Genomic DNA, 25,904 nt, shown 5'->3' with positions numbered 1-25,904 from the left:
ATTTAAATAAAATTCCAGGGTCAAGGGCTCCCTAGAGAATGGGTGGGCCTGGGTGTGGCCCCCCATTCTGTCTCCCTTCACCTGGATAGTGTGAGAGGCTACGGTAAACACACGCGAAGGGAAATTCAAGGACTGAGGTTGCTGGGTCCAACCTCATTCTGTGTAGGAAGCTCCACACTTGAACTTGTCTCGGGCCACAAAGCTACTTCATGACCAGGCCTAGAACAGAGGACGTATTTTATCCATCTTTCTGTCCACTGCCGTGTGGTCCCTCTCACTCAGACAATTCCTGGGTAAACCAGTGCCCTTCAACAACCCAGGGGACCACTGGCACATGAATGGAAAAAGCATTATAAGTAAGAATCTTCTTGAAAGGATTTTTAAATATCTTTCAAATAAGGAGGAAAACCAATGGTCCTTCAAGGGTCCAAGACCCCCAAAGGGAGGATGTCTCCAATTTGAAACCTTGAAGTTTTAAAACAGTAAAGAGAAAGTCTTCTGTTTTCCCTTTGTGGTTTAGCAAGAATTAAAGGTATTTTAATCCATTGAAAAACTATGTGTTTTACTGTTAAGTCTGGCCACTGACCATGAATGAATCTTCAAAACCATATATGTCCTCTCTTCCACAGTATTTTTGGGTTCAGCAGCTCGTCAGAAAAGGCAAGTGGAAAAGCTTACCTTCTTAATTCATGGAGTTAACTTTGCTTGGGATGTGATTGAGTCTAATTTTATTCTGTCTTCTAATCACTCCCTTCAGGTGACACTTCAGAGGAGATGAGCCTATATGCGAACTTGTTTAAGGAAAACAACATTACAGGAAAGCGACTGCTTCTTCTCGAGGAAGAAGACTTGAAAGACATGGGCATCGTCTCCAAGGGGCATATCATCCATTTAAAGGTACCTCAGAAAGGGAGAACATTCAGTCAGCAAACCTTTATTGAGCTCCTACTGTGGAGTAGGTCGTGTGTCACGTTAGAGGCTGAGCTGGTGGTCACAGTGTGGAAATACTTCATACCAGCTGATCGTTAGCTGCTGCCCCCATGGGACCCCTACTCCCTCTTCATAATCCCAGAACAGAGGGTTAATACCTGGTCCAGCAGAAGTCACCTGGATACACCTGCATAGAACCCCTGTGCCCTCAGGAAGTCTCTAGTCTAGTGGAGAAGACAGTCATTAATCATGCAAAAATGGTAACATGGCAGTTGTAAGAAGTACCACAAAGGAGAGCTGAGGTTGGGCTGAGGGGAGGCTTCTGTGCAGAAGTTATGGAGTTGAGAGCTGAAGGGCCAGGAGGTGTAAGTGGGTGAAGGGTGTGGGGAGGAGGTGTTTTGGCGGCAGGGCTCTGCCTGTGGAGGGGCCTCAGTGTGGGAAGAAGCGTCGTGCGGCACTAAAGCCGTGTGCGCCTGCAGAGCTGCCAGCCCACCCGGCAATAGCAGGAGGCAACTTGCTTTGAGGCCAGAGAGGCCGGATATCCATTAGGGACCCCTAACGATGCCAGAACGTGTCCACAGACTGAGTGAAGTCTGCAATCTTCCAAATTTTACCCAGAACAGACACCACCTTATGTGTACTCTTATCCCTCATTTTCTCAGGAAATCCTAACATTTCCCCCCAGAACTTCAGTCTTGAAAGCTTTCCTTTCTTTTTTTCCTTAATAAATCTATTTATTTATTTATTTATTTGGCTGTGTTGGATCTTCGTTGCTGTGTGCAGGCTTTCTCTAGTTGCGGCCAGCGGCGGCTACTCTTCCTTGAGGTGCACGGGCTTCTCATTGCAGTGGCTTCTCTTGTTGTGGAGCACGGGCTCTAGGCACACGGGCTTCAGTAGTTGTGGCACATGGGCTCAGTTGTTGTGGCACACGGGCTTAGTTGCTCTGCGGCATGTGGGATCTTCCCAGACCAGGGCTCGAACCCATCTCCCTTGCATTGGGAAGCAGATTCTTAACCACTGCACCACCAGGGAAGTCCCTTAAACACTTTCAAAGCTAAACCTCTGTTTTTGTTGTTGTTGCTTTTTTTTTGTTGTTGTTGTTGTTGTTGCTTTTTTTGTAGTTTAGCAACCAGTTCTGTTTTTTTGTTTCTTTGTTTTGTTTTGCTTTTTAGTTACTCAAACCAAATAACACTTGCTGGCATCTGTGTGCACCTTGTTATTATTCAGAGGTCTGTTTCAAGAGAGATCTTACAATGAAATCGAGTTTACGCCCCAAACCTCCTCAACCCCAGTGTGGGTAGATGGAAGGGTGGACACAGGTTAGAAAGAAGAGAAATAGAATAAAGAAGGAAATGTAGGGACTTCGCTGGTGGGTCCAGTGGGTAAGATTCTGCGCTCCCCATGCAGGGGGCCCGGTTTCGATCCCTGGTCGGGGAACTAGACCCCGCATGCATGCCACCAACTATGAGTCCACAGGCCGCAACTAAGACCCCACATGGCGAAAATAAATAGATAAATAAAATAAATATTTTTTTTAAAGGGAAGGAAATGTAGAAAAAGCAACTTCTTATCCAAATCCACATCTTGACAAAGGCTCTACCAACTTGCCAACAACTTTCCCCTTTGCCTCAGTTGGAGCTACTGATACCAGGCTTTTTCAGGGAAATCCTCCCTGAGGTCCAAGGAGAACACATCCACTTCTGTCCTATGGGCCCTGAAGCCACATAAGGAACATCCTTACAGCCCCTCAGCACCCTTCAGATGATGGCTTAGCCTTAACCTACCACCTGCTCCCTCTCACAAGATGGGCAGGAAACCTCATGCATAAACATACATCTTAAATGATGGTAAATAATTTAATCTCAACCTCCAGCTGTGGGCAAATCCGTCCTGAAAAGCAACGCTGGCTTAGATGGGCTACAGTAGGAAAAATTCTTCTCTCTGGTACAGAGAAGTTTCAGGGTTCAAAGAGAGAGATTTGATCAATCTTGTCCCATTTAGCAGATGCCAAAAAGATGCTCCCAACTCCCCTTCCCCTCTCCTGCCTTTGAAATAGGACTCGTTCCTTAAGGAACAGTCAGGAGGAAAAGGGGTGGCGAGTTGTGATAGCTCCTCAACAGCCTCTGTGATTTAAATATTCCCAGACCCAGCCTAGGACAGTCTAAGTGCCCCTCTGTGCTGGTTGGTATCGTTAGAGCAAGCGATGTCCAAACTTACGGATTATGGTTCAGCAAATCCAGTGGATGCCTACTGATCACAGTCCTGGGCCTGTGAAGAAACAAAGAATCCTGCCCTTAAGGAATTTACATCCCAGAAAAGAGAGAAAACGTGTATATACAACTTCTCTTAATTCAGAGTCTTGGCATTTGGGAGCGGAGTGTCTGTCCTGAGCTCCAAAGGAGGGGCGTAGCCAGCATCTGCGGGGACCGCAGACTCCCTCCTGGAAGAGTCTGTGTGTGCACAGAAAGACAGTCAGTCCCTGGGGGGGTGGGTCTCAAAAGTCAGGCGTGCGGGCCCTACACCTCTGCCAAAGCCAGGACCCTATTACAGTGGCCGCCCCAGGGGTGGGCAGGGGTGGGGGGCTTGGCCCCCAGGTGACACTCTCTTAAACTCAGCTGGGTCCTGGGTACTTCTGACAAGTAAGCTTACATGAGAGGGAAAGAGTGAGGGGAAAGGGTCATGGAAACAGACCTTTCCATGGGAGGTCTGGGAGCATCCTGCATATACTCTCGGGGCAACGAGGATAAAGAATCCTTCAAGCTGGGCCATTCGGGATGGGACGCTGCAAGGGGACCTCCAGACTGGAAGAGCCCGCCTGGTCCTTGTGACAGTGCTTCCCACGCGCACACACACACCCATCCAGAGGGTGAGAAAGTGCCCTCCATTCTCTGCGGTCTCACGGAGGAAGGCAGGGCATTGTTGTACACCTTCTCAACGAGTGAGTCTCTCAGCCTACAGATGGTCGATTATACAACTGCAAAGTGGACGGTCTGTCCACCTGCCCTTTGCTACTTGGTTGTTCCTTTCAGCCTGTCTTGGCGTCCTCCTCACCCGAGCCTGGAAGCCCTCTGTGGAGGAGCCTTGAAGAAGGAATAGAGCCTAACATCCAATAAGTGCTCATTATTGCATGATGTGTCAACAGCTTTCATTTCACTTGTTTTGTTTTGTTTTGTTTTTGCGGTACGCGGGCCTCTCACTGTTGTGGCCTCTCCCATTGCGGCGCGCAGGCTCCGGACGCGCAGGCTCTGCAGCCATGGCTCATGGGCCCAGCCGCTCCGCAGCATGTGGGATCTTCCCGGACCGGGGCACGAACCCGTGTCCCCTGCATCGGCAGGCGGACTCTCAACCACTGCGCCACCAGGGAAGCCCTCATTTCACTTTTTTAAAAATGCATCTAATTTTTCTTACGTCGGTACTTTTTTACTCTCTATGTGATATGCTCAGTTCACAGAAAAGCTGGATTATACCTGATGAGTATAAACAAGAATCATAATTTAAATTGTCCTCCTTTCCTTTGAGAGTCCTTTGTCCTCCACTGGGGGAGGGAGCTTTGGACACAAACCCACAGAAAAGCCCTTTCAATGCAGTAAACCCTTTAGTGAGATTTCAGCCCTAATGAGAGCCTCTGGTGATATATTCATGTTCTTTGTTGTTTTTCCCACAATTACTCAGGGTGACAACTGCATTCTGTACAGTAGAATATTAACTTATCACTACTCTACTCTACCGGTATTTGAAGAACGGTTTTATTTATTTTTTCCTCTGAGATTAAACATCTTTAAAATATCTTCCTGTTCCATTAAATAATTATAAACTACCTATAATACTTTGAACAACCAGGTTTATTCTCAATAGATGTTGGATATTAACATCCCCGAGGTATTTTGTGAACTACGTAAATAAAGAATGCCTTTATATGTGCACAATAATGTTAATCCTTTCTTGGCATTATCGGATCATTAATAAAGTCATGTGGGTTTCTTGTGTTTTATTTTTTACAGTCAGCCATTGAGAAGTTAACCCACGATTACCTAAACTTGTTTCACTTCCCACCACTCATTAAGGTAAGGAAGGTTCTTCTTACTGAGAATATGCTACTTTTATTGACATATGTACCAGCCACATCCACACCTAAATTTGCCAATGTCGGAAACCGTTGTTTGAAGTGAAATTTAATCATATCTGTCCAACAAAAGGCCCTTTGAGTGAAGCTGAGGATGTGCATAAACGGAACAACCTTGTTCCCTGCAAGTTGAAATATTAACAATCCAGTCATGATAAGAACAACACATGTCACCTCAGTGGCTAGGGGATATAAGTGCTGACATTGTAGGTGAGGACCTCTGGCCTCCCACCTGGCTCGGGAGACCTTTGTCCGACATGGAAGCCGCTGAAGGAATTTACACGCTAAGCTCTGGGTTGCCACTTGCATTGAGGGGTAGAAGTTTTACTGTTTGAATAACATATTAGTATATTTAACATATTATTTTGAATATAGTCTAAAGCTATACAGCATAGTTTGCTATAAAATTAGTAGATACTTGCAAACAATATACAGAACTCTTCTCATTCACCAACGACTCTGGTTTTCCATCTCTAAGCCCACGAAGATTCATTTGTTCCTCTGCTTGGCCCTCTATCCACAGATGCTCTAGGAACTGCATAATTCTTCTTTGGGATTAGGGTGTAAATATCTTGAGTGTTGTGAAACTCTCAAGGTGAAGTCTCTGTGCATCTCCAGGGACGAAGTGCATTTCTGGGGTAAAATTGCACAATGCAAGATGCATTGTGAAAAATGTAAGATGGTGTCATTCAGTTTGCAGTGCATGAGACAAATCATTGGGCAAAGTTCTCAAAGACTTAATATGTCATTCCTCTTGCTTTTAGTAATTGGAATTTGTAGTGTATTCCAAAATAACCAAAAATTAAGCAATAGATTAGAATGGAAAAACTAGTGCTGGGAAATCATGTCCTTTACATGAAAAGTAAAAGTAAAAACACTATGTAGTATAAACAGTGCTTAGTTTTCTGTTTCAGGACTCAGTAGGTGAACCTGAAGAAAATGAGGAAAAAATAGTGAACCTTGAACTTGTTTTTGGTTTTCACTTGAAACCAGGGACTGGCCTACAGGTAAATCATATTTTAAATCCTTTGGATCAATTTCAGTCTAATTTACTCTTTTTCTCTCCTGGAACTGTGTGGTTTTATATACCCCCTACCAGCTGGTAACATGATTCTGAGTAAATTTATAGACTTTATAAAATAGAATTTAATTGAAAGGCTGCCAGCTGCCTCTGTAAGCCAATCTAGGAATCGTTCTCATTCAGCTGAAGAGCCCTGTGTGAGGCCACCCAAACCCTCAAGGAAACGCACTGCAAACCATGGTGGGCAGTGGGGAGTGTTAAGGTCGGGGGCATGGACCCTAGAGTAATTGTTTATGCTTCTTGGCGTCACAGTTTCCTGATTCCAGTTTCTTTGTTTTTTAAGGGGAATCACTTTTATAATATCGAGAGTAGAACAGCAAGAATGGAACTGTAGGCAAAATGGAAACCTAGATTATCAACGCTAAATGGGGTGGCAGGACATTTGACCAATCTCATTCAGTCAGGCTGCTACTTTATGTTATGTTTAGAGTCTGGGCTAATTACGTGGGCTAGGTGTCATATGAATTGGAATCATAATAGGTTTTCGTTACTTTGGATTACTATGAATAGCCAGTAATAGTGATCACGTCTATTAATTGACCACTCGTGTTCCAGGCATACAGGACTCAGATGTAGGTGCTATTTTCCCCCATTTTACAAATAAGGAGACTACGGCTCTGAAAGGCCAATTAACTTGTCCAAGGGTTACATGGCTAGCAAGTAGCAGAAGACGGATCTGACACAGGCCTCTCTGACCCCAGAACCAAACTCTTAACTACTGCACTATTGGTACCTTTCCTTTGATGCTGCAAAGAGACCTTGTAAAAACAACTCCTCATAACATGAGCCCATTGCTCTGGGAGAGCTGGTGGGGCTCAGCTGGCCCACCGGCCCTCACTAATTAAACCATGCTTACCCCAGGTCATTCCTGGAACCAGCACTTGGGAATGATTGGAAATTGTTGCAAGGGGTTAGTTTTACCAGGGGCTTCAAAAGATGCTCTTTCTTGGGCTTCCCTGGTGGCGCAGTGGTTAAGAATCCGCCTGCCAATGCAGGGGACATGGGTTCGAGCCCTGGTCCGGGAAGATCCCACATGCTGCGGAGCATCTAAGCCCGTGCGCCACAACTACTGAGCCTGTGCTGTAGAGCCCGCGTGCCACAACTACTGAAGCCCGTGTGCCTAGAGCCCGTGCTCCGCAACGAGAGAAGCCATCGCAATGAGAAGCCCGTGCACTGCAACGAAGAGTAGCCTCCGGTCACCGCAACTAGAGAAAGCCCATGTGCACAGCGGCAAAAGACCCAACGCAGGCAAGATAAATAAATAATAAAATAAATAAATTTATTTTAAAAAAAAAAGATGCTCTTTCTAGACACTGGACAGAGTGTTTTACCTGCACCACTGCAGGTATATTGGTGCTCTTGCTGAATGGAAGTCTTAACCTCCCTTGTTTGGGCCACAGAACTTGGTTGAGTGAAAGCTGCTCTGACTCTAGGTGTCTGGTATAGGAACACTTTCCTTTTCCCTCTGTGAACGGGTCACTGTCTATTCATGCCTGTTGTTAGAAGCAGCTACCAGAAAGGGGGGCAGGAGAGTAAGTTCCTCTCCAACAATAAGCAAGGGCCCTTCCAATCCTGAGATTCTGTAGCTGTGGGCACCCCAGGTCCATCTGATGGCAAATAAACAGCGCATTTTCATTTGCCTTCTTTGGGATGCTCAACTCTATGGTACTTTATTTATGAGTGCTCTGTGTTTAAAGTTTTTTTTTTTTTTTTTTTTTGTGGTACGTGGGCCTCTGTTGCGGCCTCTCCCGTTGCGGAGCACAGGTTCCAGACGCGCAGGCTCAGCGGCCATGGCTCACGGGCCCAGCCGCTCCGCGGCATGTGGGATTCTCCCAGACCGGGGCACGACCCCGTGTCCCCTGCATCGGCAGGCGGCCTCTCAACCACTGCACCACCAGGGAAGTCCCAGTGTGTTTAAACATTTTTATGGCTTGGATGGGGTAAAAGAAGAGGGAAGAATTTTCCTGAAAAAGACTTGTCAAGAGTAATCTCAACCAAGAAAACTATTTTCAATTAACAAAGAAATGACTTGTTAATGTGGAAAACTGAAATATATATACAGTTAGTAAAAATCAGAAGCTATAAATGATATTGGAGACCAAATATAGTGGTCTGGTTTTGACCATGATGGTATAGACTTCTTGAGTCATTGGTTATCCACAAGGTCTAAAGTCACTGCAACTTTCGATTGTCTGCTGATCCTTGGTCACCCATGCAGAGTAATAATTTCATCCATTCACTCAGCAGAAATTTACTGAGTACGTACTGTGTGTCTGGCTCAATGCTAGATGCTCAGAATGCAAAGTAAAAAAGTATAGTACTGCCTTGCAAGGAACCCACAGTTTATGGGAAGAAGTAGACAAGATCAGTGAATGGTTTTAATACAGAACGATGCATTTTTTACAACATCATGCACATCATTCAATGAAAGCACAGTGGATGAGCACTGAAGTGATGTAGAAAGGGGTCAGAAGAGGATCTTGACGTCTTCTTGGTAGAGGTGATACTTGAACTAAAATTTGAAAACCATCAGGAGTTATTAGGTAGGGAGAAGACATTGAAGGCAAAAGGAACAGCATGTGCAAAAGCTCAGAAGCCAGGAAAACACAGGCAGCTCTTTGGACTGATTTCTATAGGACCTCACAACTCAACTCAAGCATCGCTCCCTCTGGGGCGACTTTAACATGGAGCAGGTGGAATAGTGTGGGGAGAGTTAAGGCCAGAATGGTGGCTGGAGACCAGAAAAAGAACTGTTTTATGTGCTGAGCTAAGGAGTTTGAAGAGTTTTAAGCAGGGAGTAGAGAGGATTCTATTTGCGTTTTAAAAAGATCTCTCAAAAGCACAGAGAAGGATGATTTGGAAAGGGCTCGGGATAGAGTGATAAAGTCCTGTGTGGGGCAGTGCAGACAACCAGGTGAAAAGGAACAAGGAGCTGAGGCTATGCAGTGCCATGGAAGTGCCCTGTGTCCAGGGACACTGAGACGGAACTGATCAGACCGAACTGATCAGACTGTGTCACTAGCTGGAGTTGGGGTGATAGGAGCCAGGACGGCACCCAGTTTCTAAGGTGAGCAGCTGGATAGATGACATTATAAGGCAATAGATCAAAAGTGAAATATAGGGCTTCCCTGGTGGCGCAGCGGTTGAGAGTCCGCCTGCTGATGCAAGGGGACGCGGGTTCGTGCCCCGGTCCGGGAAGATCCCACATGCGGCGGAGCGGCTGGGCCCGTGAGCCATGGCCGCTGGGCCTGCGCGTCCGGAGCCTGTGCTCTTCAACGGGAGAGGCCACAGCAGTGAGAGGCCCGCGTACCGCAAAAAAAAAAAAAAAAAAAAAAAGAGAGAGAGTGAAATATACAATGCGGATGTAACACCAAGGTGCTAAAAGAATAAAGAAGTGACGGGAATGGGTGAGGTTAATCAGGAAAAGCTTTTTTTCCTTTCTTTTAAATTTTTAAAAAGTTTTTGGCCACGCCGCGCGGCTTGCAGGATCTTAGTTCCCCAACCAGGGATTGAACCTGGGCCCTCAGCAGTGAAAGTGCAGAGTCCTGACCACCAGGGAATTCCCAGGAAAAGCTTCTTTTGGAAGGGATGAGTTTAGAATATGAGCTCGAAGAGGCTCATGGTCGTTTGCAAATAATTTTCTGAATATAATGTTTTAAAACTTATGCTTAGAGAGTCCTTCTTTCTGAAGAGCTCAGGTTATTTCATCATGTCATCTCATTTATCCCCCTTGGCATTTCTGTGAGATACATAAGGCACATGGTATTGTCATCCTTGATTAGAGAAAGCGTGTTACCAGCCTAGGGCAAGAGGACGGAGCTGAGACCAGAAATTACATCTTCATCATCACCTGTATATTAAACATGTGCTAAGCTCTAATACCTGGCCCAAGATATTTAAGCCATCTGGAAACTTCCACAAAATAATCCTAGAGTAAATTATTGTCCAGGTCTAAACTACCCAATTATGTCAGACTATAACCTAACATTTTGAAATATCTTCTCACAAATGTGCTTTAAATTGAAATTTAAATTCCCCACATGAAAACCTTGTTACCTTGACCCTTCAAGGTAGAACCCAAGAAAAAAGGTCATCCTCAAAATCCCAATTAACTGAGTTCCCATAAGCCCATCTTCACAGAAAAGATGAAGCCTTTCCCCCGTCTCCATGACTAGAATAAGTTACACGAGAACACTGGGGTTTTGGAAGTTCTCTCCAAACCTGAGTTTGTGTATCAGGGAGATTCGCTTGACCATTTCACCTTTTCTTTTACAATTAAAATGAAAGATATATTCTAACGGCAGCCATTGGGAATAATGTATGACAGTGACTTTATCAGGAAAATAGTAGCTGTGTTTTCCCATTGCCTCTGAAAAGGACCACCAGTTAGCTACCACTTAAAATCGGTTTGTTGTTTCAGTAACTGGCCTACTAAGAGGAAACAATGGAAATGTGACCTTATCCACAAATATACAAATATATGTAGAAAATAAAGCCTTGCCTTGTAAGAAAGACCTGTCGACCTTTATGGTCAAAGAATTCAGATTAAATTCTTTTTTTAGCCTCATTTTACAACTAGATGGATTATGGCATATAAGTGAGGGTGATTCACCAGACCAAGGAAAGCCTTTCACGTCTGGGAGCCTGTGCCTGCTCCAGTAGTCCAGAGCGCCTGCGTGACCCCCTGCCCATGAACTTAGTCTCTGCTGCCGCCCCCAACCCCTCGGGATGACCAGGCCCTCACCAGACACCAGCACCATATGGAATTCAAGAATTCATCCACAAATGAAACAAACATCCTTTTTCCTTTCCTTTTTTGAGACAACCTGGCAGGGGAAATAATTGGACAAAAGGGTTCCCTGAAAATTTAAATTAATAAGAAGTTGAGAATGAGTTTTCCCCATTTACCTGACCCATTTCTAAAGAGTCAAGTTAATTATTAATTTGAATAACAATGTACATTGAGGCAGCCTCCAAGTTGACAGTGGTATTGGCAGAAATTGGGTCTTTCTCAGCTCAAGTTTCCTGGGCGAAGGGCTTGAAATGCTTATGGTAATTATTATTATTTCATACCTCAGCCAGACATTGTGGCAAGTGCTTTGCAAACATTTTTCTGGTGTAATTGTTACAATCCACCCTCATAGGGAGCAGTATCCCTGCAGGCCCAGGAGGAAACTGAAGAGAGACGAAAAGTTCCTCCCCCAGAGTTCCTACCTGGTTAGGGGCAGGTCCAGCCCAGGGGCCCAACCCTGGTGTCATACTGCTTCTTTTTGAAAAGTATCCTCATCCCCCAAAATAGGTGTATTGGTAATAAAAAGGCAAACACCTTTTTTGGTCAGTTAATACTAAACCAGCACTATTTTTGTTTCATGTGGAAAGTGCCTTGCATTTTGTAATCTAAGGCCTTTGACTTGCTACAGAAGGAAAGCGGCTTCCGGAATCTCAGGCAGCTTCATGCACTCCCCAGGGTGGCGACCACCCTTTTTTATTGAAATATTCAGCTGCATAGAGTTTATTATTATATCTCTTACAAGCTCACCAGTCAGGAACATTGATTCTCAAATTGCCAAGGAATAAACTATCAACTCACCCAGGAGTTTTCTCACCGAGGTCCTTTTGAGATTTTGTGTCATAAAAATTCAAAAGCAGAGTTAGGAGGGAACTCTCCGAGGAGCCGTTCATTCCTTGTGTGTGCTGGACAGTCACAGACTTTTCTCTCATGTCCTTAGTTCCTTTTCTCCCCAGTGAGGCAAGGAAACCTGATTGAAGCTGGGCTCCCTTGGGTCCAAGTGGATCACCAGCTGTAGAGAAGAGATGAGCTTAGGGGAGAAGCCTGGGAAACGACACCCTGGCTCCAGTGGACCCTTAACTAGAGACTGGCTTCCAGACTCCAGCCACCTCCCTCCAGATGACCATCTCTTCTGATTTCCTTCCGAGAGGCATTTTGAAGGGGCAAGCGAACCAGGTAGAGAAAATAAGAGGGACATTTGGAAGGGGTAGAAGCAGCACGAACTGGCCCCATCGGAATAGAAGGCTTCTCCGTCCCCCTCGCCTCCCTCCTTACGTCCGTCACTGTTGGCACCTGGCCCCCTTCTCCCACTCCCCACCCGAAGAAATTCAGTCAATAGTTCTGCTTCTCCAGTTGTTTAGCTATAGGTTACAAATGCTGCTTTTCACAAATACTTCCCACTTACTATGGTGCTTTCACGTCTCTATTAGATTGCTTAAAAAATGTGGCATTTAATAAACTTAATTGAATCTCCAGGCCCTTCCTCAAAGCACTATAAATATTAAAAACTGCCAAATAGGGCTTTTTTTTCCTATGGTGGAGTTTTTATAAATGGATAGATAAACATGAATAAAATAACAGGGCACAAAGGATTTTGTAAGGAAGTAAAAAGTCAACACCTTTTGTACATTTTGGAAGAACTAAAAGGCAGTGCTTTGCCTTACTTTCTTTTTTTTTAATTTATTTATTTTTGGCTGTGTTGGGTCTTCGTTTCTGTGCAAGGGCTTTCTCCAGTTGCGGCGAGTGGGGGCCACTCTTCATCGCGGTGCGTGGGCCTCTCACTGTTGTGGCGTCTCCCATTGCGGAGCACAGGCTCCAGACGCGCAAGCTCAGTAGTTGTGGCTCACGGGCTTAGTTGCTCCGCGGCATGTGGGATCTTCCCAGACCAGGGCTCGAACCCGTGTCCCCTGCATTGGCAGGCAGACTCCCAACGACTGCGCCACCAGGGAAGCCCCTGCTTTGCCTTACTTTGATATGTCTTGCGTTTATGAAAAATTCAGTGTAGGGAAGTTTATTTCCCATGACCAGCTATATTTGGGGGGAAAGATACATGTACACACACATGTGTTTGTGTGCCTCAGTATATAAGCTTGCAGTGGTAGGGTTCTGTAAGAAATACAAATTTTAATTGACAGCAAAGGAGCAAATGCAGTTCAGAATTTGACTACATGACTTGCTGCTGATTTCCAATTCGCGTTGCCGATGGGCTTCGTCAAACAGGTCAGGCAGCCTCCTATAGAACTAAAACAAAACTGGGAGAGGCGTCCAGTACATCCTTGCTGATGGGTTGATAGTCATGTGTAGAAATGGCCTGCCAGAAAATGTCTAATAACTGGGGAAACAGCCCTGACTTGTAGTGTTTGCAGCTTTCCATGTCGTCAATACTCCTACCGTGGCCAATTTCAAATTGCCAATGTGACATCACTGAACTTGAAGTTGGGAAGAGATGAAAGCAATCAGCTCATGAGGGCTGGCTCCAGCACAGATTGGATCACTCTTAGTCTTCTTAATCAAGATTATGAATTCCTTTCAAAATCATGAGTAGCAAGGAAGTATACCTGATGAAACATAGGTTTAAATAAATTGCAAACACATTATTGCTGGTTTCCAGCTATATTAAAATGCGTAGTTAGCTCGGAGAGTGTTCCAGGCTCCCAATGAACCCCTTGTTGGCTTAGATCCCCTTGGGTGGCTATTGGCTCATACAGCTACACTGACCACAGTGTATGAATCACAAGTTAGGATTTGAGTTTGTAGGAAGTAAGAATATAATTATATAAACAGAGAAACAGAACTTAAATTTGTGACTGCCTTTTAAAACGGTTGTAACAGCCATCACTGGCAACTTTATGATGACAGGCGCAGTTGTTGATAATAACAGAGATCTTTGCTTTTAGAAGCAGGTTTTGAAAAGTCTCTGGGAATCACTGTAAGTTCTGCAGAGAGAAGGCCTTGATAACTCACAGTGACTTGTGTATTCTGAACCAAAAATTAGATCTTGGAAATAATCAACTGTAAAAGAACAGATTATTTGGAATGAAATTAAAAGCACTATGTTAGGGCTTCCCTGGTGGCGCAGTAGTTGAGAGTCCGCTTGCCGATGCAGGGCACGCGGGGTCGTGCCCCGGTCCGGGAAGATCCCACATGCCGCCGAGCGGCTGGGCCCGTGAGCCATGGCCGCTGAGCCTGCGCGTCCGGAGCCTGTGCTCCGCAACCGGAGAGGCCGCAGCAGTGAGAGGCCCACGTACCACACACACACACACACACACACACACACACACACACACACACACACACACACACACACACACACACACACACACACACACACACACACACACACACACACACACACACACACACAACCTATGTTAGGAAGCAAAGATGTGTGACAACCACATCAACATTAGGATTTGGATTGAGAATAAACAATGCCTGCTAACTAGGACAGTTTAGGGTTTTTTTCCCAAAAACTCTATTTCTAAAAAAAAGAAACAAAAATTGTATTTCTTAGAGTCATTTCTGGAGACATGGGAGGTAGGAGGAGAATCTAATAGGTATAAGAGCTGTTTTTGTATTTTGAAGGTCTTGGGTGAAAGTTTATTTGCAGCCCATTTCCCAGCATTAAAAACATTTAAGCAGTAATTAGGTAAGCGAGACCACTTTCTATATTGGTTAAGAAACCCAGTCTGAGATAGAATAGATTCTTATTTATTCAAAAATCAAGAGGAAGACCTACTATTCTTTTTCTCCAAGATGAATACCTTGTACCTCCCAATTTCAAATACAGTTTAAAAATGAAGAAAGAAAGAAGCCCTTTCCAAACATGTCAACTAACATCTGAACCATTTCAGGTAGTCAAGTGTGTGATGCATCGTATGAAAGTGTATCTCACTTGATTTGATTCACTTTATTTTAACATCATCCCTAAAGTCCTTTTTTCAAGCATAACTCAAATAACAACTCCCCAGAAGGCAACAGAACAACCTTATCTCCACTGGTGTCTGGTTGGCACCAGTCTGCCCTGACCTTAGACACAAGCCATTGTTAAGGGTATAACGCATTTACATATTTTGCAATAAAACATGAGTTATTTGCATTACTGTGTCAAGTTTTATTTGATTCTTTCACCTAAAAATGACTCATTTTCCTTTCTTGTATTTTAAAAACCAACTACTCTAAGCTTGTTTGAGAATAATCAAAAATTGCCCATTTAGCTAGAAGTCATTTTCTTTTCAAAAGGCAAATGTTATTTAATCTTTCAGCTGTTCATTGTGCCATCATAAATACTTTCTTTTCAGCACAGTTGTGGGGACTGAAATGAGCCCACTAATTGCCTCCCATTTCGACTGACATGTGGTGGTTTAGTGGAAAGAGAACACAGCAGGGAGAAGGAAATAGGAGGCTGAGAAAATGAGAGCTAATTATTTTCACTGCCTCATGTCAGGCTCTGTGTCAGCCTTGTTTTTACAAACTGGAAGGTTTAGCACTAAATAAAACAAACTGGCGTCATGTTTTTATATACTGGCAGTGTCATGGAAGCAGCTGCACATCTCAAAGACAATATAATGCCTGCGTTCACATGGACACCATCTGACAGACACTGTGAGCCACGGCTAATGAGGACATCACAGTGGTGCCAAGTGAAAGGTGCTGAATTATGTATGATTCTTCATCAGTACAGCAATAGTCCTGTACATCATTATGAGACATTGTTTTGCTGGAGAGATTAAAACATTCTTAGTTCCAGACCCTGCAACCTATATGCGCTGAAAGAGATTATTAATGGAATTTTTAGGGAGAGTTTCTTGTGGATTTCTTTTGGGCTGAAAAACAAATCTCGTGGGACAAAGCCGTGATGGGTCACGACACTGTATAGATAAAGAAGAGAAACAAATTAACCATACTTGCATTATCTTCCTTTTAAAGGCAGCATAATAAAATAGAGTGTACCAGGGTTATACATAATGATAAATAACCCAGGTGCTATCTCGGGATGTTCCACTCTCCTGCCTTTAAAACAGCAGGTTTCAGCAGCTGAGCGAGATAATAGCAACGCGTGTAAAGGAGCCTTCGGAGGCCTAAATCATCAACATCTTACTACTTTTAATACCAGCATGACCAACATTTCTATCGTATTTTTATTTCATCTTGTATGACTTCTTACATTTCAAAATAGTCAGTCGCCTGCTATGAGACTGTTTCCCTTTTTTCCCCCCTCTTGAATCTTAAAAAGTTTATTCTGACCTCTGTATTTTAGATTTTAAAATGTTTCCCCAGTACAGGCCATTTTTTTTTAAGATGGAAGGGCCTCTTTGCTAGAATCCTGGGCATTCTCTGGTGATCTTACTTTTTCTCTGGTCATGGGGAACGGGTAGGGTGGTGATGGAGATTTTAAAAACCAGTGTCCCCTCCATTAGACTGGGCATGCCCAGTGTAGCTAAGTTAACTTGCTGCAAATCTCTACACTTTCTGACCCTCAGTCTGCTCATCTGTAACGTGGGGGCAGTGCTATCTATAACAGGGTAAGCCTGTGGGGATTAAGTAAGAATCTCGAAAACATTATGCCTAGTGAAAAGAGCCAGACACGTACACATGCATACTACAAAATCCCAATTTTATGAAGTTCTAGAGCAGGCAAAATTAATCTAGGGTGGTAGAAATTGGACCAGTGGATGCCCCTGGTTGTGGAGGAGTTATCAACTGGGAAAGGGCATGAGGGAATTTTCTAGGCTAGTGGAATATCTTACCTGTTTGGGTAATTACATTGGTGTACACATTTGTTAAAATTAATTGAGCTGTACACTTAAAAATCTGTACACTGGACTTCCCTGGTGGTGCAGTGGTTAAGACTCCGCGCTTCCACTGCTGGGGGCGTGGGTTTGATCCCTGGTTGGGGAAGTTCCGCATGCCTGAGTGGTGTGGCCACAAAAAAAAAAAAAACTGTACATTTTATTGTGTGCAAATTATACCTCAATAAAAAATACATTAAAAAAATGTTAATGTCTGTAACCTTCAGGTAATGGTCATCTATAGAAGCCTGAAAGCCGAATGTGGAGGTCTGTTTCCTTCTCAAATGTCCTAAATAATCTTGGCCCTAGATTTTTAAAGGTTTATCTATAATTTTCATGTTTGCAATAAAATCTTGGTAGGAAAAAATAAATAGAAAGAGAGGTTGTTGTTTCTGAATTGCCCAGAACTTAAAATAATATTTAAGTATAATTTTTATGCTAACTTCAATCACTTTTTCTATTTAGAAAATTTACCTCTATCTTGATTAGTTCTTTTTTTATTTCTTTTCTTCCTTCCTCCTTTTTTTTTTTCTTTTTATGGAAGGGAGAAGGGATGTGTATGTTTGGCATCCCATGTATTAGCCTGGAACTCCAAAGAATTTTAAACAGCTTGCAGAGAATGTAATAGTGATTTCTCACAAAGAGATATTTAATTTAGCATTAACTGAGTGTTGTTTAGGATGTTAACTTCACAGTGTAAGAGTTTCTGTTTTACTTGGCCAGTAATCTTAATTCAGAAAATTTTTTCACGTAACTGGCAATGCTGAAGCAGTTCAAACGGAATGCTTTCTCATCCTCCATTAGCCACACACTTGCTCCTAAAATTATCCAGGTATTTCAGCAGCTGAAATGGTACATATCCTGGGCACTCAACAGAATTGTCATTTTTTTCATCAGTTTCCAATGCAAAAATTCCCCTCTCCCCAACAGAATCCCATCTGTTTCTTATAGATTTGCACTGAGGGGCAGATTAGCTAGCTAGTAGAAAGGTCTGGATAGCTGTTTTTTGCTATTCAGCCTCAGTGAAGAACTTCCCCAAAGGCTGCTGTGTCACTGCCTTTTCCCTAGAGATTAGTAACTAGCACTCCCTAGAGATGTGCAAGGTACAAATTTGAAAAGTGGGAATGTCCTCTTGGGTGGGAATCTAGTTATGAAATAAAAAATCCATGGTAGTCAGGACCTGCCCCGTGATTTTGCTTGTGCAAACAGATGGGAGAAGGTTGTTTCTGCTTTGGGGAGTGGCCGTCCTGCCTAGCCACAAAGCCTAAGCCAGGACTGGAGGGAAGTGTTTGTGATTCCAGGTCCTGGCCCAATCAGTCAAGGAAAGGAGCTTACAAACAGTGGAATCGCACCATATACACTTTAAACAATGGTCTTTTTCAATAAAGAAGGGGGAAATTGACTGCGTTGGACTTACTGGAGAGACTCAGTATTTCAGTCTCTGCCGTGGAGTCCTATCAAGGAACTCACCAAGATAATCTGGACTACTCGTTGACTTTGGAAGGTGGAAAGTACTATAATTCTTACTCTTGTTAACCCGTAAGAGGGCAAGTTCAGGATTCAGAAAAGACAGAGGGGAAACCTGCTCTTCATAGCACAGTGGGCCCCCTTGGTTTAGTTTGGAACCCCACCACTTGCTCTCTGTGTGATCTTGGTCAAATGACCTCATCCCTCTGGGCTTTAGTTTCCTCATCCAAGATGAGGCTCTCTGATGTCAGTCACATTTCACAGCCACTGTCCCTCCGGACATCTGCTGGTTTCTGTTGGTAGGGCTGCATCAGGATCTGTTGAAACAGGAAAGGGCAGTATTGGTGTTATCTAATCCATGTATATAAGAAGATGTAAGTTTCTTCCTTCTACTTATTTCAGAAAGGCAGTCTTTGCTGTGTCGCCACTTGGCTGTACCTTCTTTTTTCCAACACTGATCAGTCCCCGGCACCAGTGTCAGTCAGTGCCCTCCGGATCCCCAAACTCCTGCCCAAGGAAGATGCTTTGATCCAGCCTGTCCACTCTGGCCAGGTCCCTATTCTAAACACTCTTTGAACCTTCCTGCCTCACTTACCTTCTCGCCCATTCTCTTAGATGGCTGCTAGATGACGGACTGGCTGATGTCATAACAGATTGGAGCTCTGTTGGGGACCTGTATTGGTAACAACAGTAATCACTTCTTCGGGGGCTCCTAATTTGGCGTCAGCACAGTGCTGGGTATTTTATTTACATTGTCTCATTGAGTCCAAATACAACCACCCACTCGTCATTAAAGAACGCTAAGATTCAGACAGGTTCTATAACTTGCCTGAGGTTGTGGGGAAAGTGGCAAAACTGGGATTCCAGCTCAGGTGGTTGCCCTTTAAACTTGTGATCTTTCGCCTCACCCCTGTCTTGCTCCCCCGTAATGGCTCAATGATGATCCTTTCCTGTATTGTTTCCATTTGAATAGGAATTCTCAGCCCCTTAAACCAAATGAGTGAAAAACAGAACCACTGCAGACTGCCAGGGGTGAAATCGTTTTGGAAAAGGAGTCCTTCAGGGCTCTCTCAGAATACAGAGCTGTCTGCTTTTGATTTCTGCCTGTCAAGATCAAGTTGTTCGCAGACGTTCAAAGTAACTCTTGAATGTTTCCCATTCAGAAATCAATACCCACATTTCTGTCATTCACATCAAGCCAAAATCAATAGTTCACCCTGGTAAAAGTGAATGGTTTTTAAATCAGAGTCTATTCCCACTATCTGGTCCGTATCACTACCAAGAAACTGAAAAGCTAGCAATTGTGCTTGTAAAATTCTATATTAGGCTCATAAGTATGCACAATTGTTACTTTTAGTGATATTATTGATGAGTTAATTCATCTTATTCATATGAAAACCTTTCCAATGATCCGTTGGTTAAGAACTCCGTTCACTGCGGCATCCCGTCTGCAGTGGGGTCCTGTGGAATTCAATAAGTTGTTTAAGTCCTGGGAGTTGTGGAGAATGCTTTTGGACACCTTTGGCTCACCGAGTAACAGAAATACCAGGAATACCTTAGGGTAATTTAAAATTGAGCAGAATTTAAAGAATTCCATTACTTTATTTGTAGATTACTTTTCTTAACTAGACAACAATAAAATCATACATACCCTGAAAATACCCAGGAGTTACATCAGGGCCTTGACATATTAAATTAATAATTTGGGTGAACACTGCATATTTCCTTTCTTTCTCTCCCATCTGTGTAACAATCAATGCCTACTTTTTAATGAATGGATAATGCCCCTCTTATCACTTCTCTGATTATAGCTTTATGGCTTCTGTAGAAGATAGCTTCTTTTATGGTTCAGGTAAAAGGCTTTCTTTCAGCTAAGAGGAAAAGAATTAAAAAAATAAAAGGACTGTAACCCTATATCTAGATCCTGTTTCTCCACATTGGACTTTGAGGAAACAAAGAAGTTGGGGCTTAGGGGAGGACCTGTGACCACTTGCTTTTTTGGTTGTATTAGCAAAGTCTTCTCTGCTCCTGCTCCTTTAATAGCTGGTCCCATTCTGGAACTCTGTCAACCATCCAATGAGTTTGTCCTGCCACCCTCCCAGTTGCCCTTCCCTATTAGTATCTCCTCCAACTTTGGAGCCAAGCAGCCTTGTGCCTTTTTTTTTTTAATTTTATTTTTGGTTGTGTTGGGTCTTCTCTCTAACTGTGGTGTGCGGGCTTAGTTGCCCCATGGCATGTGGGATCTTAGTTCCCCAACCAGGGATCGAACCCGCGTCCACTGCATTGGAAGGCAGATTCTTAACCACTGGACCACCAGGGAAGTCCCCAGCCTTGTGCTTTTCTAATCCCACCTCCACCACTTCTTGGCTAGGAAAACCTAGAAAAATTCCTTCATCTGTCTAAGCCTCATTTTTCTCACTTGCCTGATGGGAAAATAAAGCTAACTTGCAGGGTCATTATGGATATCAAATAAAAGAGCACAGCGTAAGTACCCAGCAAGATGCCAAAAGCGTAGTAAGCACTCCACAGCCTGGGTTCCCTCCAGTCAGACCCTTCTCCACGCAGAGCTCCCCTGAGCCTGTCCTCGGCAAGGTCTGATTGGGGCCTAAGGTCACGGAGGTGAAGCAGAGGGGATTGGGCATTCGCACCACAATTCAAGGTCTTTTAACTGTGCTTTTGACTAACTTCATTCCAAAACTTGCCAGGCACAAGGAACAGAACTAAGTCAACTTGTCTTTTCTAAGGCTTTTTATTCCAGCTACCGCCTTGAGGAGGCTCTTGCTATTTCAGAGAAGAGCAGTCATGACTCCAAAGAGTGATTATCCTGCCCAGTTATCTCAGGGCTCACGTTGCCAGGGTAGCAGTGGCTCCAAAACAAGGAAATACTGAGAGATTTGTCAATTCTGAGCGACTAATTTGACTTGTGTTAGCCAGGAGCTAGTTTTTCACGTTATTGAATAGACCTTTTCCTTCACTAATTGGCTGTCCATCTTGTGAATGTGGCTGGGCAAAGAGGGGCCCTCCCTTCAGGCCTGGGCCCTTCTTGGTTCTGCAATTCGTCCAGAAGCTTTCCTAAAACATGGGGCGCCCCCAGCTTCCTATTGAAGCCAAAAGGTTTTCAGCAGCCCCTTTGTTAGCGTTTTTCCATAATAATTGTGTCCGAGCTTGCTCAGGGAACATTCCAGGTCTGCTTGTGTGAGAGCATGTTCTGGTTTCAGCATGTAAGGTGGTCAGTGCTTTATCCTTAATCTCTCAGAATCCTTCATTCTTCAAATAATATAAGAAAGAAGATGAATTTATGATCCAGGGGTCAAATTTGGTGCACAGACATGGGTCTCTTTTTCCTTTGAATTGCATACACAGTGTTTATACCCCAACATTTTTATTATTAAATTTTTCAGCAAAGTTGAAAAAATTTTATAGGAATTCTTGTATACTCAACTCCTAGATTCAAGCATCAGGATCTACTTACTTTATTACATATCTGTCCATCCCTCTATCTTCTTAACCACCTATCAATCTTTATTTTTGGATACATTTCAAAGTAATTTGCAGATACGAGTACACTTCCTCCTAAATACTTCAATATACTAGAGTTCAGTAAGAAATGCACATATCTGAAGTATACATTTGCTGTGTTTTAACAAATGCATATACCTATATAACTCAGACCACTATCTATATAGAGCATTAGCATCTCCAGAAAGTCCCCTCATGCCCCTTCCCAGTCAGTCCCCATCTGCAGAAGCAACCACTTTTCTGAATATTTTCCACTATAGATTGGTTTTGTCTGTTCTAGAAATTCATGTAAATGGAAGCCTTAGTTTGTTCTTTTTATACAAAATTTCACTTGCTATAATGCTTTTGCGATTTATCCATGTTGTTGCGTGCATCAATAATTAGTTCCTTTGTATTGCTGAGTATATTCCATTCTATGAAAGTGTTGGTCAACACTTGGCCTGTTTCCAGTTTTTTAGCTATTATGACAAAGCTGCTCAGAAGAATACTGTACAAGTCTTTTTTCATTTTACTTGGGTAAATACTTAGGAGTAGAATTTCCGTGTCATAGAGTACATATATGTTTAGTTTTATAATAAATTGCCAAAACTTTTCCCAAAGTGATTTTACCGTTTACACTCCAGCCAACAACCCAGTAGCTCCAAATCACAGCCAACATTTGATGTTACCAGTCTTAGCCACCTGGTATGCATATAGTGGTATCTCATTGTGGTTTTCATTTACATTCCCCTGGTGACTAATGGTGTAGAGCACTCTTTCATTACATCGTGGTTTTACTGAAAATTTAATTAACATACCATCATTTAAAAAATCAAGAGGTTTCATACAAGAATCAGATATCCAACTTTTCATAAATCATTAAAGGACCTAGCAAGACTGACTCATATTCCCACATGGGAACAATCAACAGAAGCTGAGCGGTGGCTGTCCCTTTAGGGCAGTTGCCCTTTAGATCCCAAGAGTCCCTTAACCCTTCCCCTGACCCCCCCCACCCCCCCAAGGCTTGGGCCAGTTATGCATTGCCGTACATCCTCACGTTTCCTGTTAAGAAGAAAGGGAGCTATTTCTTGAACCCATGTCATTACCAACACTGGAAAAGTGAAAGGTAGATCCAGAGGGACTTATATTTCAAAAAAAGTGGGAAGACCACATTTCTTTGGGTCAATGGAAAAATATCCCTACCATGTTTAATATGTAAATTAAGTGGGTCCATTGTGAAATATTACAGTTTAAGGCTCTGTAATGAAACTGCCTGGCTTTATTCATTTTTATCTACCTTGCTCATTTAGGATGTGGAGTTTGCAACTCCTATAATAGAACATTTAGATTGATTAATGGTGTCTCAAGACTGCCCCACCTGGGGATTATTTAGATATAGAAAGAGATCTAATTTCATGTCCTTTTATTGATAAAGAAAAAAAAAACACTCCAGTAATACTTCATTTAGAATACGTCATGTGTTATAAAACATTGAGACAAAAAAAAAATTGTTTTACTTTCTCAAATTCTATAATTTTTCTTTTAATTCCAGGATTGTAAGTGGAAAATGTATATGGAAATGGATGGGGATGAAATTGCAATAACCTACATCAAAGATGTGACATTCAACACTAACCTACCTGATGCAGAGATTTTAAAGATGACAAAGGTAGAGTTCTATTTACTACTTAAAAGCTTTTTTGAATTCACAGATATCAAACAAAGACATTAAAATACCCCAGCAGCGTGCTTTTGTGCCTGTGATGCTCATACCAGCTCAGCCTCAAGCTGGCTGTTGAAAGGCACATTTTATTTAGCAGATTGAGATCATAATAGTTTTTTGTTAAAATTCCACTTACGCTGTGTGAACTAAAAAGTACTACAAAAAAGTGTTGTTTCATTTTTTTTAACTTTCTTCTACATTTCTTTATGTGTATTCCGTCATTTATTAAAGGAAAGAAAATGCTAATGATGTAAATGTTTACCTCGAATTTTGGGTCCTTTTCAACTTTTAAAAACTTGTCAGGAGAAAGGCTTTCTTGGTGGTGTTGAATTTCTTGAAGAACTGAGATGAGATTATTCATGAAGCACATGTTGAAGTCTTCATGGCTTCCTTGAGTTCACACCTATGAATTCCCGGAGTGGCCAGAGAGCATCTTACTACTTTGGGGTCAATGGTACAAGCACGCCCATTAAAACACTGAAGACAGTCTTAGAAAAATGCTTAGCTTCTCTTCAACATGGAAAAATTCAAATCTGTCAACAATACTGAAAAAATACATATAAGACTTCAATTGTAGAAGGTCAACAACTCAGGTGAATAACCATGATGTCAATAGGACAGTCACCCTAAACGTCACATAAGCCATTAACTCTAGTACACTCTTGACTGTGTATTTGGTTTCAGTGAGGAAAATGGGGCTGGCAGCAAAGAGCCATGGTACAAACACAAGTGGGGAAGTGCAAAGAGTCTTCAAAGCCACAGCATTAGACTTGCGAATGTGTTCGCTTCCCAGGCATGAGGTTGCTAACCACCCAAGTCCTTTTAATTTAGAAGCATGTGCATATTCCTTGTTGGATTGCCCTGAGTAACTGGAAGTTATGTTATTTATCACCAAGTTTATGATCTGCTTTCACCTTTCCCTTATTCTGTTGGGACAGACTGTGTTTTGGTATCTTGGAGACTGGACACACACTTTCTCTTTCCTCCCCACCTGTGCCATCTCTGGTTGCTGCCAGTTGTTAGTGGCTTCAGTGTCACTGAGAAGCAAGTCATTGCCTGATAACAGAAGGAAGTCACTCAGAGCAAAAAGAACGGGGTGGAGTTATAAAACTGAATACAGGTGCTTCTGCTCTAAGGCCATATAGACATTCTAGAGGAACCATATCTTCTGCAAAATCATGCAGCAACATTAACAGGGCTTATGGGAAAAACAGGATTGGGGCGGGCCGTTCAAAATCTGTAGAACTTTTTAACATCAACAGAAATAATAAAAATCCTAATTAAGGAAGAAAAACAAAACAGAGAAGATTGATTCTTGTCACAGGAGAGACTAGAAGTTGACTCCATACCCAGACAAACTTTGTCACAAAACTTCCGTCTGTCCCTCTGAGGGCCCATTCATCCTTCCTAAAAATCATTTACTCCCCTCCAAGAGGCCTACATCCCCCTCTTCCCCTTTCTCTATAAAGATGGCATTTAATCCTGAATTCTTTGAGTTACTCATTTTTCCCTGGGTATCTCCTGTGTATACATGAGGTATACATGTTAATAAAAATCTCTTTGGTTTTCTCTTGATAAAAAAAAAAAGCCCAGTTAAATCTCTACCACACTTGCTTTATGCCTATCTCATGGCCAGTCATTTGCAGCCTTAAACCTGGAATGATGGGTTGGGGGGTAGGAAGAGAGTGGAGATTCACTTCTAATAAAGACCATTTTCATCAAACTTAAAATAGGATCCAAGGCATAGGCTTCTTTATTACTCATTTATTTTAATATAGTGGAGAAATGTCTTCCCAGTTTCATTTGCACCTGCAGCATCGCCGGGTAGCCTGACAGCAGGGTGGTTATGAAGCCGCTAAACCAGCCACTGCTTGCAACCAAAAAAGTCACTTTAGGGTCTTCAAAGGTTGTTAAGACTTTCTCTTAATGGTGAGAAAACTTTCCGCTGAGGCTTCCAGACATTAGCTTGAGTTAATGACCTAATGATTGGATTGAGTGATGTATCGGAAAAGAGAAGATTGTGGGAGACAAGATTAGCTGTTCACAAACATAGGAAAGGATATGTTATGAAACCAAACCCCCAAACATTAGACATTAGCATGTTGTGAGCAATCACATGTGAACCAACATGAGTTTCCTAATAATCTGACATCATGGCTTTCATGATAACCTGAATCACGCCCTATTCACCAGCTGTGTACGGCACAGCCGGCCTCCAAGAAACCTGCGCTGTAGCAGGGCAGGCTGTACGATGGCACTACACCCATCCTAACTTTTGTTTTTTTCAGCCCCCGTTTGTAATGGAGAAGTGGATTATAGGAATAATGGAAAATCAGACTGTAGAATGCACAGTCACATATGAGGTAAGCTGGGCAGGGGGTGGGCACCTGTTGGCTTCACCATCAGTTTCTCCGTAGGGATTTATTTGCTCCCTCAGAGTTCTTAAAATTTATTGGAAGAGAAACTACTTAACCAACATGAGTATGGGAAGATCAATACAA

The 25,904-nt window shown here is 42.9% G+C and overlaps 1 protein-coding gene across 2 annotated transcripts in view; it reads left to right on the top strand.

The window, feature by feature from the left end:
* Window positions 1–25,904, top strand: part of MAP3K20 (mitogen-activated protein kinase kinase kinase 20) — a 173,042-nt gene that overhangs the window by 135,625 nt on the left and 11,513 nt on the right. For both annotated transcript variants that reach the window (XM_060152630.1, XM_060152631.1), the window contains exons 13-18: window positions 630–660; window positions 758–897; window positions 4,932–4,994; window positions 5,968–6,060; window positions 23,233–23,349; window positions 25,692–25,766. In XM_060152630.1, the coding sequence (XP_060008613.1) occupies window positions 630–660; window positions 758–897; window positions 4,932–4,994; window positions 5,968–6,060; window positions 23,233–23,349; window positions 25,692–25,766 (519 nt within the window). The remainder of the gene's footprint in view (window positions 1–629; window positions 661–757; window positions 898–4,931; window positions 4,995–5,967; window positions 6,061–23,232; window positions 23,350–25,691; window positions 25,767–25,904) is intronic.

Source organism: Lagenorhynchus albirostris, chromosome 6 (genome assembly GCF_949774975.1).
Source record: "Lagenorhynchus albirostris chromosome 6, mLagAlb1.1, whole genome shotgun sequence".
In the NCBI taxonomy this organism is placed as follows: domain Eukaryota; kingdom Metazoa; phylum Chordata; class Mammalia; order Artiodactyla; family Delphinidae; genus Lagenorhynchus; species Lagenorhynchus albirostris.
Note: the sequence above shows the minus strand (reverse complement) of the source record. Positions and strands in the feature narration are given on the sequence as shown.